Genomic DNA, 20645 nt, shown 5'->3' with positions numbered 1-20645 from the left:
ATATTTTATATTACAATTGTGCAGATGTGCATTCACATGCTAATCCAGGTTACCACAACATGTAAATCAAATGACTTTGTGGTATTTCACCGTTTATTGGAAATACATGCTTATCCTTTTTAAATCAATGGAAGTTAAGACTACTTTACAATATGCTAGGTAGTGTGTTAATATTTTTTTTACCACAGGCTGACTCTGACATTTATATCTGATTAATATAGTAAGTTTGAAATGATGCTTTTTCTCTAGAAATGTTATATTTTTATAAAAATAAAACACTGGTTTATTTTAAATAACAGCAAAATAAGAAAACTTTAGGGTCATAAATCCTTGACTATTTCATTGTCACAGCTGTAGACTAATAATTATAGTAGTTTTCTTCTTATTACAGGAGAAAATGACAATTTCTTCACAGTATTCTTCCTGTGTATTATTCCTATATTTGAAAAACCAGAGAAGTTGTAGAGGAATTAGTCTGCAAAACCCCAGGTAGTTTTCTACCCAGAATAATGACTCTATAACACTTCAGGACATTCGAATACTGGGAGAAAAACGTGCAAGGTTCTCACTGGTCTATTATTCTTTCCAATAGGGTTACCCAATGGTTAGGAACCCCATTTTAGTTGGCAATGAATAATAATGAATGGTTTCTACCCCTATTATATATTCATAACATTATCCCATATACAGTTGGCCCTCCGTTTTCTCAGGAATCCATTCCAGACCCCTCCCCACACAAAAATGGAGCCTCGCGCTTATTCAAGCCCCATAGGCTTGAATGGGATGGGCCTCCAAGAATGCAGCCTGGACCATTGTTAATAGCAGAGGTTGCCCCTCCGTGCATATTCAGGGACGCAGATCTCAGATCCGCGAGTTAGGAGGGGCGACTGTACAACAGTCTGTCTTGAATAGACAGAATAAGCTGAGCATATTTTCCTAAAGTTCAGGAAGCAACTTGGTTCATTCTGAGTCAGTCTGAGTCTCCATGTCTGCCTCTATGACATTCTTATTTCTAGAGATAAATGTATCAATTTACTTGATGTGGCCTGAACCGGATGTGGTCAGTTGTTCTTCATTTTCAGGAGAAAATGTGACTTTATAAACATCTTGTGAAAATGCTTTTGATCTCAACACAATCTTTTCCTGTTTCCAGTCCCATACAGTCAAGATGTAGTCAGGGCTGCTCCCAACAGTGGCTATCAAGGTGCCTGAACGATTAAAATCAGCAAATGCATATGCTTTTTCTGTTCCACCTGGAAATCAGGTAAGATAAAAGATTTCTTAATAAAATATACATGGTCAAGAAAACAACCTAATTCAACTAAAATTATTGTTAATTATACATAACAGATAAGAATGGGATTTTACAAAGCACCCAGAGATGATATCCAATGTGAAAATGATAACCAGAAAACAAAACAAATAATAGGCTATAGATGAGTTTATCCACAGAGCCTTCAATTTACATCTGTAACTCACAGGTTTATGCATTACTACAAGCATTTATTTTGTATGCTTTTCTTCTCAGTATCAACAAATCATTCTGATGTGTTCATCTTGAAGCCCACATATCTACACTGAAATTCATCATGAAAGATTAAGCTTTGTTTGGACAGACCAGAGCAGTTTTTTCTGGAAAGATAATACACAGTATGCCTATAGGGAAGATGACAATTTCCAAACACAAGAGTTTGAAAGAATGTGACACTCAGGCGTACTATGGTATGAATCTGGAACTACAAAATCAATTTCAAAGTATCCCTTTGATCAATTATTATGAGGCACAGGAAGTAGAACAACAGCTCTCAGAGAATATGGAAGTGGCCTTGGAAGGCTCTGTGGATAGAAGCGATGTGTGGTGGTAGCAGGCGAATCCTTGCTGAGGAGAGGCAGCCTTGTGTAGCCCTGACAGAATATCTTGAGAGATATGCTTCTTCCAGGGTGAAAAAGTCTGTTATTGCATGCATTTAAGAAGTCTGCTATTCAGATCAAGCCTTAATGTGTTCATACAATAAATCTAAACTATAGCATTGTTTTCACTTCTGAGATTATTATTTCTTTTGTATGTATTTGTAAATGCCAAAATATTTTAACCTACCTCGTAATATTCTGTATGGCCTCAGAGAAGGATACTCATAGATAATCATGTTTGGTTTCCATCCTTTCTCTCCAACAGCAAAGTATGTTTTACTAGGATGTACCTAGTAGGAGCAAAGACTTTTTACATCATCATATCTTGTACATTTCTTCAATAAAATACTTGTTAATTGATTTCCATCCACTCTTTCAACCCAGAATGAACCCATGTTGATTACATAAATTCAGATCAGAATTTGGAAAAGTTACTTTTTTGAATTACAGTTTTGAGAATCTCCTCTTTTTCTTCATCTTTGACTTATTATTATTATTATTATTATTATTATTATTATTATTATTATTAAATAATTAATTATTATTTTTATCCTAGCCAATGTGGCTACTGGTGATGCTATGTGGGAGTCTCTGGGAGCTATAGTCCAGAAAAGTACCTTTCCCAAGTTCTGAATAATAGAACACAATATTGGGGTTCTGCCTCTACTCCAGTGCCAAATGACATTGCTCCCGGGTGCCATAGTCTCTGTGGAGACAGCAAGCAGATTAGAACCTTGATACTAGCCAATGGAAGAGAAGCCATGAAAAGGTGTAGGCTGCTCCCAGGAGTGAGTACATAAGAGGGTGGAGTAAGTTTGAAAGGGTGGTATTTAGTGTGTCCTGAGGAGTGAAGAGCCAGACTGCTTGTCCTGGGTGACTTCAACATCCCCTTCGCGGCCAACTATGTTCCATCCGGTGCGGCTCGGGAATTCATGAATACCATGGCGGCCATGGGCCTGTCCCAGCTAATCTCGGGTCCAACGCATTTTGCGGGTAATACACTGGATTTGGTCTTTTGTACGGATGCAGAAAATCCGTGGGCGGAAATAACTAAAATTTCCCCCCGTCATGGACGGATCATTTCCTCGTGGAGGCAAAAATCAAGGCCTCTACCCAGATCCCCCCCGGGGGTGGTGGACCTATTAAGATGGTCCACCCTCGAAGGCTGATGGAATCCAAAGGTTCCAGGAAGACTTAGAGGGGAACATGGTTGGAAATGACAGCGATTCTGTTGATGCCCTGACTGGTATTTGGAATACCAGTCTCTCTAGGGCTATACACAGTATCGCTCCCAAGCGCCCTCTCAGGCCTGCTTCCAAACATAAGCCCTGGTACACGGAAGATCTCCGGGCGAGGAAGCGGGTTCTGCAACGGCTAGAGCACCGTTGGCGGAAACACCTACGCTTAGCCGACAAGGCTCTCCTAGACTGCCTTTTGGAGGACTACGGAGAGGCGATACGAGCAGCTAAGAACTCGTTCAATGGTGCTCGTGTCGCATCCGCGGAGTCGCATCCAGCAGAGTTGTTCAGGGTGGTCAGGGAGCTAACTCAGCTCCCTCCCACCCTGAACCAGAACCTTGAACCTTCTAAGGCTTGCTGTGACCAATTTAACAACTTCTTCGCGGATAAAACCTCTCGGATAAGCGAAGGTCTTAACGCCAGCATTAGGGCAGAACCTAGAGTAGAGGCATCCAGAGCCTCCGTGGACTCCATTAAACTGGATCAGTTTGAGTCGGTTAGTACCGATGATGTGGACAAGATCCTTGGAAGCGTTCGGAAGACAACCTGCTCCCTCGATCCCTGTCCCTCATGGCTAGCGGCTCAGGGGGGACCGGTGGTAACTTCGATGTTACACCGGATTATTAATACATCTCTGAGGGATGGGCAATTTCCATCCAGCTTGAAATTGGCCACTATAAAACCGCTGTTAAAAAAGCCCTCCCTCGACCCCCTGATACATAGTAATTATCGGCCAGTCTCGCTGCTGCCATTCTTGGGGAAGGTGATCGAGAAGGCGGTTGCAATCCAGCTTCGATCGATCTTGGATGAAATGGATTATCTGGACCCATTTCAAACTGGCTTTCGGGTGGGTTACGGGGTTGAGACGGCCATGGTCGCCTTGGTCGATGATCTCCATCTGGGCATCGACAGGGGAAGTGTGTCCCTGTTGGTGCTCTTGGACATCTCAGCGGCTTTCGATACCATACACCATGGTATCCTTCTGGAGCGCCTGGTAGAGGTGGGAATCGGGGGCACTGAGCTTCAGTGGTTCCGGTCCTACCTCTCTGGGAGGTTCCAGATGGTGCACCTGGGAGACGTGTGCTCCGATAAGAGGGCCCTCACAACTGGGGTCCCTCAAGGAGCCATTCTGTCTCCCATGCTTTTCAACATTTACATGAAACCGCTGGGAGAGATCATCCGGAGACATGGGGCGCGGGGTTATCAGTATGCTGATGACATCCAAATAGTCTTCTCTATGTCTCTGACTGATGCAGTGACTGAGGATGGCGTCTCACCTCTCGTGGCCTGTCTGGAGTTGGTAATGGGCTGGATGAGGGAAAACCGACTCAGTCTGAATCCAGAGAAAATGGAGGTACTAGTGATAGGTTCCCCTGGTCCGGGAATGGCGGTGGTTCCACCTGTCCTGAACGGGATCACGCTTCCTGTGAAGGACTCTGTGCGCAATCTGGGGGTGCTCCTTGATTCGTCGCTTCACCTTACATCTCAGGTGGACGCGACGGTCAGGAGCACCTGTTATCAGCTTCGGCTTATCCGCCAGCTGCGCCCATACCTGGGCCAGAGGGACCTTGAAACGGTAGTACATGCTCTGGTAACCTCTCGACTGGATTTCTGCAATGCGCTCTACATGGGGCAACCCTTATACCATGCCCGGAAGCTACAGATGGTACAGAACATGGCAGCCAGACTGGTCACTGGTACATCCAGGGCCAGTCATATTACACCTGTACTTAAAGATCTGCACTGGCTGCCCATTCGCTTCCGGGCGCAATACAAGGTGTTGGTTATAACCTATAAAGCCCTACATGGCTTGGGCCCAGGATACCTAGAGGACCGCCTCTCCTCATACATTCCGCCCCGCACCCTCAGAACATCTGGGCAGCAACTACTGAGGGTCCCAGGGGCTAGACTAGCCTCCACAGCAAGGAGGTCATATACTATCATTGCCCCGACCCTCTGGAACACGCTGCCCATAGAGCTCCGCTCGGCCACCTCCCTGACCCAGTTCAGGAAGCAATTAAAAACCTTCCTGTTTCAGCTAGCATTCCCAGACACAAGTTCCAGCTAGTCTTTCCCCCCCTCTGACAGCAGTGGTAGCTGGTTAGAGTGGGTTTTAATACGGGTTTTAACAGTTTTATTGTATTATATGTGTATGTGTATTCTGTAAATTGTATTTGATTTGCTGTGCACCGCCCTGATCGTAGGAAGGGCGGTATATAAATAAAATTATTATTATTATTATTATTATTATTAATAATAATAATAATAATAATAATAATCTTTATTTCTATCCCGCCTTTCCACGAAAGTGATCAAAGCGGCTTACAAAAAATACAGTTAAAACATCAGTATATAAAAATTTAAAAGACATTACTAGGGGATATTAACAGGAAATAAAACATAAAACAGAACAGAAAATGAAGCATACACATTCATCATTCAACAGGGGCTAAATAAGCGACAATATTTACAAATTATGGAGTCAAAAGACAGAGAGCAATGGGGCAGAACAAAAGAACACAATTAGCTAAAGTGAAAAAGCTAAAGTGAAAAAGCCAGCTGAAATAAGTGTGTTTTTAATTGTTTCTTGAAAGAAACAAGTGATGCAGAGGAGCGGAGCTCTATGGGAAGCTCATTCCACAATAAAGGGGCAACAACAGTAAAAGCCCTCTGTGAGGTCCTTGCCAGATGAAATTTAGGGACCTCTAACAGATTTGTCCCAGATGATCTGAGTGTGCGGGGCGGATTGTATGGTGAGAGGCGGTCCTCTAAGTACCCTGGGCCCAAGCCATTTAGGGCTTTATAGGTCAAAACCAACACCTTGTATTGAGCTCGGAAGCGAACAGGCAGCCAGTGAAGATCTTTTAAAATAGGAGTTATATGGTCTGTCCTGGAACTACCAGTGACCAATCTGGCTGCCATGTTCTGCACTAGCTGTAGCTTCCGAGTTTGGTACAAGGGTTGCCCCATGTAGAGCGCATTGCAGAAATCCAAACGAGAGGTTACCAAAGCATGTACAACAGTTTCAAGGTTCCGACGATCCAGGTAGGGGCGCAGCTGGCGTATCAGCCGAAGCTGATAACAAGCACTCCTAACCGCCGCATCCACCTGCGAAGTCAGCTGGAGCGACGAGTCAAGGAGTACCCCCAGACTGCGCACCGAGTCCTTCAATTATTATTATTGAGGCTAGGTTAGACTGCTGCGAGGGCAGTTAGAAAGGAACGAAGAGTGTCCTTCATTAAATTGTTGTAGTGTTCTGCACAAGACATAGTGTTTGGTGACTAATGCAGTCACAGGTAATCAGAGGGTAATAAGACATAAAACTTTAATAAAGTTTCTGGGAGAACCTAGTCTGTAAGGGAAGATATAAAAAGCTATAAAGAACCAATTACAAAGACAAGCTAAAGAAACTGTCAAACTGTGTGACTAATAAAGTATTTATATGCCGTATCCCTTGTGAACACCATGCACTAAAAGCGATACTAATTCAGCCTGACTTGTAAATAAATTTGTTACTTTGTTTCAACAAGCAGCTATCTGAAGTGATTTCAGAAGTACTGTACATTAAAAACGCTAAGTCTTTTAGGTTCGGGGCACATTAGATAGTGGGTGTGTGGCTATCAAACAATAGTTGGTGCTATACTAGGGGAAAATGTGAAAACCAGAGGGCCGGCATCTAAAGAGAGTTATAATGCAGAAGACACCTAAGAGAGTCCTGGGTTCCAGTCTTGCAATGAAGAATTGGCGGGATAGTGGCCACCACTGCCACACAATTGGTGGCAGCAGTGGCACACATTAAAAAGGAGTGAAAGGTTTTGAGAGATTTTGGCAGTGCCATGATGTTGCCATCACATTATTTGGTGCAGCAGCAGGATCAAAAAGATCCATTGGGCTCCCATTAGAAAAAAGGAGTTGGGTGGGTGAGTCTCATCATGACAGAGTCCCTTTCCCGAGGATGGCCAGTCTTTCTGTCTCCAAGGACTGAGAAACAGAAAAGAGCTAGGTGAAACACCTCTGGTTCATTATAAAACACACACAGTTTGTACAATTGTGAAATAGACTGTGGATCCTATTGTTAGTAATGTCACTGTTCACCTTGTCAGGTTGCTTTTGAAATCCACTTGGCACTCTCAACTGGAGGGGACCCATTGAAATGAAATGTGCATACACACTGATTTACCATATTTCAAGTTCAGAACATTAGGAAGAATTTCCTGACAGTAAGAGCTGTTCAACAGTGGAATACACTGACTCAGTAATAGAGTCTCCTTCTTTGGAGATTTTAAACAAAGACTGGATGGCCATATGTCAAGGATGCTTTGATTTTATATTCCTGCATGGCAGGGGGGTTGTACTGGATGGCCCTGTGGTTTCTTCTAATTCTGTGATTCTATGATTCTAAGTAATTTTCATTAACAATATTTTAGGTCATGGTCAGTGGTCACGCTGGCTGGAAGACTGGGAGCTGAAATGTAAAACAAAAAGGAACTGTTCCAAGCTTTGCTTTTCCCTAATCCAAACTACCTTTTCCCCTCTGAAACAATGTTTGAAAGTAGCAATGTCCTAAAAAGAATATCTCTGAAATGATAGGTCACTGAGCTGTTCAAGATATGAAACAATGACCCAAATATTTCTCAGAAGTAAAAGTTCTTATGAAACAAACATTGTACTGTACCGTGATTACACCAATGCCACCACTACTTGTGCTTCGAATGTATCTCTGATATTTAAACTGCAAATCCAGAAGTACTAGGTGATTGCCAGCAATGTACAGAAGTGTTTGACTATCCAGCATCTGGATGTTTGCCCGTCTCATGCAGTCATAACCAAAAGAGTGCCTGAGAAACAATTACTAAGGAAAATGAGTGGTGCTATCACCAAGGTTTATTTTATCCATACAGTAATAAATATATGAAATTATAAAGCATAGAGAAAGTACAATACTCTGTGCTGTGAATTCTACTTGCAAGATTTCTTTCAAAGTTGTCCTCAATGGCTCAAAGCACGGAGCACTTTTCATACAAATGAGAACCTCATGCAGCCATTATCTAGGTAGTTTTTGAGGATCCTGTAGCCCAGTGGTCCCCAAACTGTGCCCTTTAAGATATTTTGGGCTTCAGCTCCCAGAAGCCTCAACCATGTTGGCCAAGTCTGGAATTCTGGAAGCTGAAGTCCAAAATCCCTTAAAAAGCACAATTTGGGGACAACTGCTGTAGCCAATCATCATTCCCCTCCCCATTAAAAAATATGAAGAGTGGGTGGAAATGCCACTCCATGCCCCCAGAGGATGTAGGGATAATTTCACCATGTTTTTGGCTCCCACAAAACATTTTTAGACCCAGAAGAGGCTAAAATGATTTGACTTACTGTTTTTTAAAAAGGCTTTTCCTGGGCCTAAATTGGCCGAGGGTGGGATAAACTGTGGCAGAACACTACTGTGAAGCAAATTTTGCTGGGGGCAGCTCCTTGCCAAATGCTAACCCATAAATTCCAGAGCTGAGAAGGAATGTGGACCCATGTTTTTACATTCCTAATACAACCCTATTACATATTATGGGTGGAATCTTATTGGTTAGTAAGATAGACACTATGAATCAATTGCTGAATAGGGAGTTAACACACAGCTAAATTCCCTGATTCAATGCCCTCCTCTACTTTGTAAATCTGGACCAATATGTCTAATCCATTTTCTTGCCTTCTCATTGTTACTTTACTGAACATAATATGAATGTATTATTTCAGAGTGTTATTAAGTATGGTTTTATATAAATTTTGGGTGCCATGCGATCTGAATCTATGATCCCTGACTGACCCCATCGCTAGCCGCCATTACCCTAAAAGCGAGCTGACTACGTAGCCAGCCACTCCTTGCTAGGCATGGTCAAGGAAAAAAAGGTAGAATTTAAACCTTTCAGCAAGCAGTTTTGGGAGTTGCCATACTAGTTTCGCAGGCTGCCCAAAGCAGGAAGACAATAACAGAGCTTCTTCCTTTTGAGAGCCAGTGATCAACTTAACGGCTCAGCCACTGAGATATTTGTCCCCTCCTGAAAAGTGCCAGACCTCTTCTTTGTGTATCCATTGTGTAAGTTTCAGCTTAGACAAAAAGTCATCAAGCCTTTGTTCGCCTGAGGTTATGTTCAGGGGTATAAAAGGACCCCACTTTTCGCCCTTCAGTGGGCTTGTTGAGCTTTGAGTTCCAAACCTGATATCTTGTTTGTCAAGCAGCCTGCTCCAAGCTTGTGATCCTTGAGCCTTGGGCTCCGCTGAAATCGCTCGAGCTAAGCCAAAAGCTCACTGTCTCTCAGGCCTCTTGTTAGCTTTGCCTACTGGAACTCAGCTCCTAGCCACTGCGGTCGCCGCTTGCTTTCCCCATTCCTGCGGCCACATCTCACCATTCACCATCCCTCACACCCGTTGCTTTGTAGAAGACTCCTAAGGTAAATATACCAACGGTGCCTCTATCCTTTCTCCTTTACTCCCGAACTCACCCCCTTACTTTAGCATTGAATGTGTTTGTGTGCGTGTGTGATCCCCTTTGTTGTGTGGCTTTAATAAATGTTTTATATTTTTATTGCAATTCATTGGCATTTTGAGTCTCTTTCTCTCTGGGGGTGGACTAGATGACCGCTGGTATACACACAGGTACACGACCCCGTTGTGTGCGTTGTTAGAACACGCCTCTTGTAATATTTGAGCTAATTAAATTCCCCTAATTAGATCCTTCCTAGCAAGGGATCCTTTAGGGCCAAAGGGCGGGGTATAAATACCGTAAATAAATAAAATACAGTGGTGCCTCGGGTTACGAAATTAATTCGTTCCGCGGCCGCTTTCGTAACCCGAAAAGCCTTCGTAAGCCGAATTGCCATAGGCGCTAATGGGGAAAAGCCGCGTTTCGTGCGAAAAAGCCGAAAAAAGCACCAAAAATTTTCTTCGTATCCCGAAAAAACATTCGTAACCCGGAACAATGATTTCCTATGGGATTTTTTCGTATCCCGAAAATTTCGTAACCTGGGTATTTCGTATCCCGAGGTACCACTGTAAATAATAGATAGATAGATCATAATAATTTGTTTTATTTATATACCGCTATTCCAAAGATCATAGCGGTGAACAGCAAGTAAGCTAATTAGCAAGTAAGCTAGACAGACAGACAGACAGACAGACAGACAGACAGATTCACTGGTATGGCTTTTGGGTAATGCTTAAAGTGTCTATAAATGGAAACAAAACCCCAAATATATGTAGCATTGCTGAAAAAAAAGGATACATGAGAATGAGCATGTCAATCGGTATGCCAGAATCTGGAGTCACATATGGAAATGAGCACAGCTCTTCATAGTTATAGTAGAAGCTTTCAGAGATTTTCTTCTCTACCACTACTTTTTTCTTCTTCACGGGTTCTTGAGGCTGTTCAGGTTCTGGTGATGGTTCCTCCTCCTCTTCTTCTGCATTTCAAAACATCAGCACAAGGAATGCCATATATTATTCAAACAGATAAGATGCAGGAATTTGTGACTAATATACATATCTACTATTATTGTTTGTCCAACTGAATGGAAACTTCATACTGGGAATCTGGAATTTCAGTTCTGGGATCACAACTAAATGTCCTTAAACGGCCACTTATGTCTGCCTCTAAAATACACATTTGAGGTTTTCATTAGGCAGGGCTGGAAGGAGTAAGCTTAGGTCTATCAAATGGCTGGGTAACATTTCAACTCAGATTGTTCATGGCTCAGAGGCCTGGAACATATCACTGGTTTCAAAGCAGAAAAGACACATCTGAGAAGACTGCAGAGGTATATCTGTGTTGTATCCAGTATCAACCAGGATAACAATACAGTAGGCTTAATTTATCATGAAAATAGAAAGAGAGGTGTAGATGATGCCAGGAGGTGATATGAAGTAAGATCAACAATAGCAACTATGGCTAGAGCACCTGTGTAACACTGCAACCACTGGTGTGTTTATTTAGACGTCTATTTTGATGGAGTTTCTTACAAGTACACAGAATTTCAGCATTATTTTATACGAGGCACAGCAATCTCCCAATGCCTATGAGCAAGATATAAATCTATACCTCTGTTGCTCCTACTAAAATGCAGTTCTAAAATCCAAGTATAACTTCAGTTAAAAAGACAAATGAATTATACATACTGCAGTTTCACATATTAAGTTCTGTGATCAAACATGCAAAGACAATTTGCTCTAGTTTGAACCCACAAGCAGGAGAGCCACAGTTTCTAAACAAGTGGGATCTGGGGTTTAAGTCCACTTTAAGCAATCCACTCTGTCCAGGAATCCCAAGCTGTCTTTTCAGTTAGATAATGAAAATATCTGTTCAAAAGATTCAAAGGGCAATGTAAGAGCAAGTCTACAGGATGAAGGACATACCCTCACTTCCAAAGCTCCATTCGCCCTCTTCATCTTCACCTGGCTTTTCTTCTTCATCAAGCTCAGAATATAGTTTCTTATCTGCAAAAGCAAAATTATATGCTAATAGTTTCATAGTTTGCAAAAAGACACAGAACTACACTTAGCCTTTGATACATGAATAATGAACAGAGAAAAACAGTGAAAACCTCAACAAGATTTTTTTTCTCTGAAGTGCAGAAATCATTGTGTCTCTGTTATCCAGTTACAAATAATACATAATACTTAAAACAGTAATTAAGAATGTATAGGTAATACTTACCATCAATACTCTTCTTTGTTCCTTCTTTCTGTCCCTCTGAGCTGCCCTTTCTTTCACGTTGTTCATCCTGGTCTGAAAACAAAAACAGAGTCTAGAGAGATCTTTTAACAAAAATTATGTGAGCAATATAATATGTAAATTTCACTTTCAATTTTCCAGCTATGCTTAGGGAGTTAAGAAAGGGGTGTGTGTGTGTGTGTGTATATATATATATATAAATACAATATAAAACCTGCATATTTTGTCATAGGATGATATCACACAGGAGGAATGTCACCCAATTTCAAAAAAGAAAAAAGGAAGGAAGGGAGGGAGGGAGGGAAGCAAAAAGGTCCCTGAGGAGCACAAGGGGCCAGGAGCAGGGCAAGCCCCAAGCACACAATTTTGGGCAGAGAGAGAGAGAGAGCTTGAATGGAGAGCCACGCTTTCCTGTCAAAAACAGCTGCTTTTCCTCCCAGCTGCTGGGGGAGACCTAGGAGCCCCAGAAGCCAACACAAAACACAGGATCACAGGAATTGATGCTGGGGGAATACCAGGGCCACAGCAGACATGCATATCACACCAAACGGCATCGCACTGAATGCGAAGCAGCCTGGGAATAGGATTTGTGAATTCCCTAGTTAACCAAATTTACTTAAGTGTGGATTGATGCGTGATTGCGTTCAGAGTGCGTTCGGAATGCCAGCCAATGCGTCTGATAACCTTTCGTGCAATAATGTGAAAATGCATGATTGCATTCAGGATGACACTGGATTATACTTCCAATTTCAGTTGTGTGATAATGGCCTGAAATACTGTATACATGCTGTTAGAAATTAACCCAGAATCTTTCTAAACCAATCTGAAATTGTACAGTACAGGATAGGATTTAATCATATCAATAAAGAAATTATAAAACCAGCTCTTTAAAAAGTTGAAAGATTACATGTTTCATGGAACTTTTCAGACACAAAAATAGTGTAAATGTACTTTTATGCACATAAACAAAAAATCAATAGAAAAAAACACCTCATTCTGTAATCAGAAAACCTAATTTCAAATATTTGAATAGTATCTATAATATAAATATATTCATATCTATAAATTAATAATATATAAGCATTTATCCTAATTCATGTTTTATTCTACTGCATAATCTGGATTTTAAACAGATCCATTAAGATCCTTTAAAAATATCAGATTCTTTAAAAATTGATCCTTTAAAAACTATTTTCTCATCCACATTTTACAAAAAAAAGTTCATGTAAATAGAAAATATCACAAGAATTGTTATAGAGGAAATGCTACGGTGATTATGCTTTGTAATTGTATATTAATCTGGACTAAAACAGTTTTGCCAGGTTCCATAGAACTGCAAGCACAAACTTATAAAATGAGTTTCCAACACAGTAAAAGAAACAAAAAACAGCACTGAGTTTCAGATGAATCAAAATTTGCTGACATTTTGACATAAGCAAGTTGGCTTCCCATGTCACAGGGCTCCTAAACCTCATAAGAGTTAAGACAGTGACCACTTATTTTTTCAACCTCAGAGGGAAAATATTTGAAAGGCTGTAAAACAGAAGAGAGTTGCTTCATTTTCCTGGGGTTGCAGTCTAATGAAACCAGGCACACAGACTTGCTAGATTACCGCACCACATCCTTATAGCACAGCTATTCCCTCCACGTTTGCTGGGGTTAGGGGCACGGGACCCCCGTGAACGTGGAAAAACCACAGATAACAAAAACACTAGGTTTTTACCTGGGAAAAGCCCTCTCTAGGAATCTCTAGGTGCTCCAGTGCAACTCTGTGGTCAATATCTGCCAGACATTGGCCACAGAACAGCGCTGGAGGAGCTACATATGCCTAGTGCAGTCTTCTCTCTAGGAATCACCAGGTCCTTCAGTGCGACCTTTGCTTAAAGTTGACCATAGAGCTGCGCCAGAGGACCTAGATATTCCTAGAAAGGACGCAATAATGAAATCCACAAATAACCAAATCTGCAAAAGCCGAAGCCACAAGCGTGGAGGGGCAAGTGTACAAACTGGACGAAGTAGGGAAGTCAAATTGCAAATATGTATAAGATTTATGATTTAATTTTTTAATTTAATTTAATTTATGGTTTAAGTGTTATGATTATTTTGAATGGCGTTACGTTGAGTACTGTTACGTAAGGTAAAAAATAAAATAAATGTAAACCCATGCTTCTTTTAAGCCCTGCTCAAAATGGAGGACGTTGCGGAATTCCTCCTGAACATAAGGCTGAAATGTAAGGCAGGTCCTGGAAAAGGAGGACCCTTTCTGTGGTTTGAGTTGTTGGAGTGCACCTCTGGAGTTCTGGGTTCGAGTCCTGCCTCGGCCATGGAAACCCACTGGGTGACCTTGGGCAATAAGTCACACTCTCTCAGCCTCAGAGGGAAGGCAAAAGCAAACCTCCTCAGGAGTGTGAAAGGGGCACAATAACAACAGTCATTAAAGGCACTGGAGCCCCCTCTGCAGCTTTCAGCCTGGCAAGTGGCAGCCCTATTTTGGGACTTTCCAGCAGAGTCCTCAGAATGATTATTTTATTTTATTTTAATTTTAAATAAATTGATTTACTTACATTTTAAATAAATAAAAATTTAAATAAATAATTTTAAAATAAATCTTTAAATAAATAAAATTATTTTAATTTGATAAAATCTCCATCTGTAAATAAGAGATATAAACTTCCTGTTCTTTGCTACCACTATTGAGAAAAGGGCCCTTAAAGGCGCGCCCTCTAAACTTCAGTTTAGCCGACCAAAATCCAAACTGAGGGAAAGAGTGCAGGGAATGTATATGTATTGTGATTACCTTTTCCACTTTTCCCCTCGTCTTGCTCCCCTTTGGGCTCCATTTGCTGGTTTATGCCAGTTGCTAGGCAACCAAATGGCCGGCGCGCAAAGGCTCCTGGGAAGTTGAGTCCCAAAATGGCGCATGCCTAAAGCGCCTGCGCAGAGGGATAATAGAAAGGGTTTTTCACAGAGGTCAAGCACACTGCAGAAATAATAAGCCATTTTGAGGCTACTTTCACTGCCCTGGCTCAGTCCTCAGGACTCCTGGGAACTGTAGTTTATTGTGGCACTAGAGCTCTCTCTGTCAGAGAAGGCTAAAATGCCTCACAAAACTACAGTTCCCAGGATTCCCTAGTACTGAGCCAGGTATCAAGATGGATTGTTATTTCTGCAGTGTGTTTTGGACCGGAGAAGGCACTGAGATAAAAATCTAACTCAAATTTATTTATGTCGGCTGCGTCCACACTGCAGGATTAATCCAGTTCGAGCCCACTTTAACTGCCACGGCTCAGTATCATGGAATTCTGGGAATTGCACTTTGTTGTGGCACCAGAGCTCTCTGACAGGTAAGGCTAAATGCCTCACAAAGCTACGGCTCCCAGAATTCCCTAGCACTGAGCCAGGCAGTTAAAGCGGTCTCAAAGTGGATTATTTCTGCAATGCACAGATGCATCCTTTGTCTCAAAAGGTGATTCAGCTGGAGTGCAGCTTTGGTGTAGCTTCTGGATTCTTAGGATGCATGCATCATTTAAACAGAATACCTCCAAAGAGACCCGAAGCAGCTTTATTTTGGCAGTCTGTAACAGGCCTTAGTTTGGCAAATGGGTGATATAACCCAAGGGAATGGTCTAGTTCAAAGAGATTGGAAGAATCTTAAAAAAAGTAAAACTTGAAAGAATAGATGTGTTTATACAGAACATGTTCACATCTGTAAACTTCACTGTCAAACATACTGGTGATGACCAGATGACAGACAAGCGTTGGTGTCACAAAAGCCCCACGACAGGGTCGCATTATGAAGGCACAACAACCACAACCAACTGAGCTTCCTTCAACCAGTTAGGTAATCCTACTTTACTAGAGAGACCTAACAGGGAAACAAAAACAGAATAGTAACCCAACCGGTTGTGCAGTTGTCAAAAAGCGTCTCCGCTGGCAACTTGCATGCTTTGTTTTATGGGTTTGGACAGGTGCATAAATGCCAGCTAAACTATGCAATACCTTGAGTAAGTTCCATAAAATTTACAACCTGGACTTTTACTCACAAGAAACATGTGCAGTGCAATCTGAATCAGCATTTCTACATGTAGGGAAGGGTTTATACCTTCTACTACCAATCCATCCTTCCCTCTCCTATGGGCGCTTCAAATAAGAAAAACAATTATGTTGGTGGAAGGGGCTTGGTGGCCCTAAACCTGATGTCTGGACAAACATATACAAAGAGATCATAAAAACGTAGGGCTGTCAGGTGCCCCCTACATGTTGTAGTCTGCCTTCAATCATTTCCGTCTTATGGCAAATGTATTGCAGGGTTTTCTGTGCATGATTTGTTCAGAGGGAGCTGAGAGAGTGTGACTTGCTCATGATCATCCAGGGAGTTGCCATGGCTGAGCAGGGATTCGAACCCTGGTCTCCAAAGTCATAGGAGTTTATCACACAAAGGAGATCGGGATTTTATCCCGTGAATATCCTGGAAAAATTTCATTATTACCTGAAATGATTTCACACGACGTCACACAAAACCCGACATTAAAGTGGTCACAAAGCATCTTTTTACTTTTGGGATTTCAGTGACAATGCATTTCTGATATCACTTTATTTGTGCAATTTTTAGCCCCAGACTGGTTTTCTTGCACAGGAGCAAGTTGAAAATCTAATGTGATGAAGTTTGTTGCAAACTGCCTTCAAGGATTATAGAGACGGAACAGCTGGGTGCATCTACACTGTGGAAATAATGTAGTTTGACACCATCTTGAGTGCTGCAGCTCAGTCCTATGGAATCCTGGGATCGGTAGTTTTACAAGGTCTTTCAAGCCAGCTGGTTTGAATGATGGACTACAACTCTGGAAACCAAGGTTTCATTGGATGAGGGAAAACAAACAAACTCAGTCTGAATCCAGAGAAAACAGAGGTACTCGTGATAGGTACCCCAGGTCCAGGCAGGGAGATTTGCCATCCAGTCCTGGATGGGGTCACACTTCCCCTAAAGGACAAAGTTCACAGTTTGGGAGTACTCCTGGATTCATCTCTACAGTTATCATCTCAAGTGGATGCGATGGCCAGGAGTGCTTGGTACCAGCTTCGGCTGATACGCCAACTGCGTCCCTGTCTGGACTGAAAGGACCTTGAAACTGTAGTACATGCACTGGTAACCTCTCGTCTAGACTTCTGTAACATGCTCTACATGGGGCTACCTTTGTACCAAGTTCAGAAGCTTCAACTAGTCCAAAATGCAGCAGCCAGAGTGGTCACTGGGACCTCAAGGTCAGACCACATAACACCTGTACTAAAATCCCCACACTGGCTGCCAATCAGCTTCTGGGCCCAATACAAAGTGTTGGTGACTACCTTTAAAGCCCTACATGGCTTGGGCCTGAGTTACTTCAGGGAACGCCTCTCCCGGCATAATCTGCTCCACACTCTCAGAACAAGTGGGAAGAACTTACTTGATCATCCTAAAGTGAGATTAACAACTACTCACCAAAGAGCATATTCGGCAATGGCCCCTACACTTTGGAATAACCTTCCGGAAGAGCTCCGACTCACTTCCACCTTGGATGCCTTTAAGAAGGTGCTGAAAACTTATTTATTCCGGCAAGCATGCTCTCCTGATCTTTTATAGATTTGATGAAAAACTCTGTCTCTCAAATCGGAGTATACTTTGGGATGCTAATTTGAGATTTTATATTGTATTAACTGTTTTTAGATAATGCATGGCTTTTATGCTGTGATTTTAATACTGTTATTAGAATTATTGTTATTGTACTGTATAATCTGACCGTAATCCCCTTTGATCCATTGGGAGAGGCGGGAAAACATAAATAACGCTTATTATTATTATTCATTCCCCTCTCAGCAATGGAAACCCCCTTGTTGACCTTGGGCAAGTCACACTCTCTCAGCCTCAGGGGAAGAAGGCTATGGCAAACCTCCTCTGAACAAATCATGCCAAGAAAACTCCATGATAGAGTTCCCTATTTGTTGTTGTGTGCCTTCAAGTCGTTTCTGACTTATGGCAACCCTATCATTAAGTTTTCTTGGCCAGAGTTGTCAAGAAACGGTTTGCCATTGCCTTCCCCGAGGCTGAGAAAGTGTGACTGGCCTAAGGGCAGCCAGTGGGTTTCATGGCCGAGCTGGGACTGTCCCAACACGCAGACCACTACACCTTCTAGGGTGTTCCTGTGCCAAAACACACTGCCAAAATAATCCAGTTTGACACCGCTTTAACTTTAGGGCTCCATGCTAGGGAACTGCGGGATCTGTACTTTTGGGAAACATGGAGCCTTTTGGCCTGGGGCCCCAACCACCTGCAGATCCCAGAATTCCACAGCATGGAGCCAGGGCAGTTAAAGCGGTGCCAAACCGGGTTATTTCTCCAGCGTGGATGCAGCCTGGGGCTGCCTGTGTGCCTGGGAGAGCCGCATGCAGTGAGCGAGAGAGAGAGAGAGAGAGGCTGCACCTGGAGGCCCCGCTGCCTGGGAAGGCCCCGCTGCTGCTGCTGCTGCTGCTGCTGCTGCTGCTGCTGCTGCTGCTGCGCTCCACAGGTGCCTCAGAGAGAGAGCGCTTAGCCCCTTCTCCCCGGAGAGGAAGAAGATCCCAAGGCTGGAAGGGGAAAGACTGAGGCAGCCCCTCCTGGGCAGCAAGATCTCCCCAGGATTCGGAGCAGGAGAGGGGAAGGGCAGCAGGGCCGGGGGAGAGCCAGGCTCCAGGCCAAGGGAGGAGGCGCCATGGCCTGGCCCTGGCTCTACCTGGCCCTCTGGGTCGCCCTCACCTGCCTCCCGACAGGTGAGTGGAGGAGGAGGAGGAGGGGGCAAAGGAAGCAGCCTGGCTGGGGTCCCCGGGAGGGTTACGCTGCCCTCCCGCCTCCTCCTCTCTTGTGGCTGGGCTTCTGGGAGGGGGCCACCCCCCTTCCTTCCTTCCTTCCTTCCCTCCCTCCCTCCAGCAACTTTTAGCTTGCAGTCTGTTTTAATTATTGTACTAATTTAATTCTGTTTTCCTGGACTATTTCTGTAGGTTTTTAATTGTGTTGCTTTTAGTGGTGTAACTAAGCCTCCCTGAGTCCCAGTCCCAGGCACAGAACTACAATTCTCAAGGCATAGTTCTTTTTCAGGAAGTTGCTTGTTGTTGTTGTTGTTGTTGTTGTTATTGTTATTGTATTTATTTATATTGCGCCTTTCTCCCAGAACTGGGAGCCAGGGCAGCTTACAACATTAAAAACAACACAATTAAAGACATACAGAAATAGTACCTTAAATCTAAATAATAATAATTACATTTATATTTTAATTATATATATATTTATTTATAAGTACAGTGAGAAGCATACCAAAATAGTACATGAAAACAGAATTAAATTATAGTTTTTTGTGGCTTTTTCAGGAATTAATTATTGCAATATTAAAGCAAGTTAGCTTCCCAGAATTCCCCTGCATTGCGCCAGGGCAGTTAGAGCGGTCCCAGACTGGATTATTTCCTCAATGAGATTTGGACCCTAGTTTGCAGATCTCCTCTAGACCCCAGGATATAAATCCCTGATATACATACAGGGACTGAGTTCTCACTGTGTGAAAAATATGGGTTCTGTGCCGACACTGAGCGCCAACTGTTTATCTGTGTACCGTAACCTAGAAGTTAGTCCCACTGAACTCGGTGGGTCTTATTTCTGAGTAAACATGGCTTTGTTATATATAAATAGGTTTCTGGCTTACCTTTGCTTTACCCCAGGGATGTTCAAACTCTGGCCCTCCAGGTGTTTTGGACTTCAGCTCCCAGCATCCCAGACCATTGGCCAAGGTGACTGAGGCTTCTGGGAGATGAAGTCCAAAACCCCTGGAGGGCCAGAGTTTGGACATTGCTGCTTTACCCTCTCAGATAATCAGGTGAAGTTGTACAATGAGGTGGGAATCATGCAGCGCTCCAGATGCGCTTCCACTACAATTCCCAACAGCCCTAACTAGCATAGCCTATATTGAGAAATGCTGGGAGTTGGTGTCCAACGACATCTGGAAGACTACATTATTATCATCCCTGCTTCATAGCATATATGCTTGTTAGTAACAAATTTGTAGTGTACATGTTGCTGTGTGCCTTCAAGTTGTTTCCAGCTTACGGCAACCTAAAGTGAACCTATCATGGGGTTTTCCTGGCAAGTTTCTTCAGAGGGAGGTTTGCCATTGCCATCCTCTGAAGCTGAGAAAGAGTGATGTTCCCTAGGTCACCCTGTGAGTTTGCATGGCCAGGATTCGAACCCCAGTCTCCTGAGTTGTGATCCAAATCAAACCATTACACAACACTGGCTCTCTTGTAGTATTCATACAGGCAGTGTAATAACAATGAATGATGCCATTGTCATACATGAAACCTTCAGCTGAACTTTGGCCATGTGTTGTAGTGGAGCCAGTGCAAAGTATAAGTGCCAGTGATTTTTTATTAACAGGAACAGTGATATTAGCTGTCTTCCAGGTTTCCATGTTCTCTCTGAGTGTAGCTAGACTCCTCATAGTAGCAGGGAATGAAAAGGGTTTCCAAGAAAAATAAAATTGGTCTCTGGACTCCTGTGGGTTTGCCAATGCCAACGTTACTTGAATTGCTTCAAAAAGCTTGCCATACCTTAACAGAAGTGTGGGATGAGAGTGTGGATCTGGAAGAAAAATATTACATATGAATTTACTAAGTCCTTCTTTATTAATTCTTTTATAAACGTTCTGGGTCCCACTTCTGGGAAAAGAGGGGGAATAATAATAATAATAATAATAATAATAATAATAATAATAATAATAATAATA

The 20645-nt window shown here is 42.7% G+C and overlaps 2 protein-coding genes across 5 annotated transcripts in view; one reads left to right on the top strand and one right to left on the bottom strand.

The window, feature by feature from the left end:
- The window catches only part of CFAP44 (cilia and flagella associated protein 44), a 93715-nt gene extending 78996 nt beyond the window's left edge, over nt 1-14719 (bottom strand). For all 4 annotated transcript variants that reach the window (XR_006102790.1, XR_006102791.1, XM_042456718.1 and 1 more), the window contains exons 1-7: nt 14660-14719; nt 11845-11916; nt 11544-11624; nt 10417-10594; nt 7825-7987; nt 2099-2201; nt 1037-1253 (exon numbers count right to left, since the gene is read on the bottom strand). Coding sequence is in view for 2 of the 4 variants with exons in the window: in XM_042456718.1 (XP_042312652.1) it covers nt 1037-1253; nt 2099-2201; nt 7825-7987; nt 10417-10594; nt 11544-11624; nt 11845-11916; nt 14660-14702 (857 nt within the window). In the remaining 2 variants the exon portion in view is untranslated. The remainder of the gene's footprint in view (nt 1-1036; nt 1254-2098; nt 2202-7824; nt 7988-10416; nt 10595-11543; nt 11625-11844; nt 11917-14659) is intronic.
- A 3662-nt stretch (nt 14720-18381) lies between these two features.
- The window catches only part of ILDR1 (immunoglobulin like domain containing receptor 1), a 27355-nt gene continuing 25091 nt past the window's right edge, over nt 18382-20645 (top strand). The window contains 1 exon segment of the mRNA XM_042456732.1: nt 18382-18645. Coding sequence (XP_042312666.1) covers nt 18588-18645 — 58 coding nt within the window. The 5' untranslated portion in view covers nt 18382-18587.

Source organism: Sceloporus undulatus, chromosome 3, assembly GCF_019175285.1.
Source record: "Sceloporus undulatus isolate JIND9_A2432 ecotype Alabama chromosome 3, SceUnd_v1.1, whole genome shotgun sequence".
Classification (NCBI taxonomy): Eukaryota; Metazoa; Chordata; class Lepidosauria; order Squamata; family Phrynosomatidae; genus Sceloporus; species Sceloporus undulatus.
The sequence above is the reverse complement of the archived record's forward strand: the minus strand, read 5'-3'. Positions and strand labels throughout refer to the sequence as shown.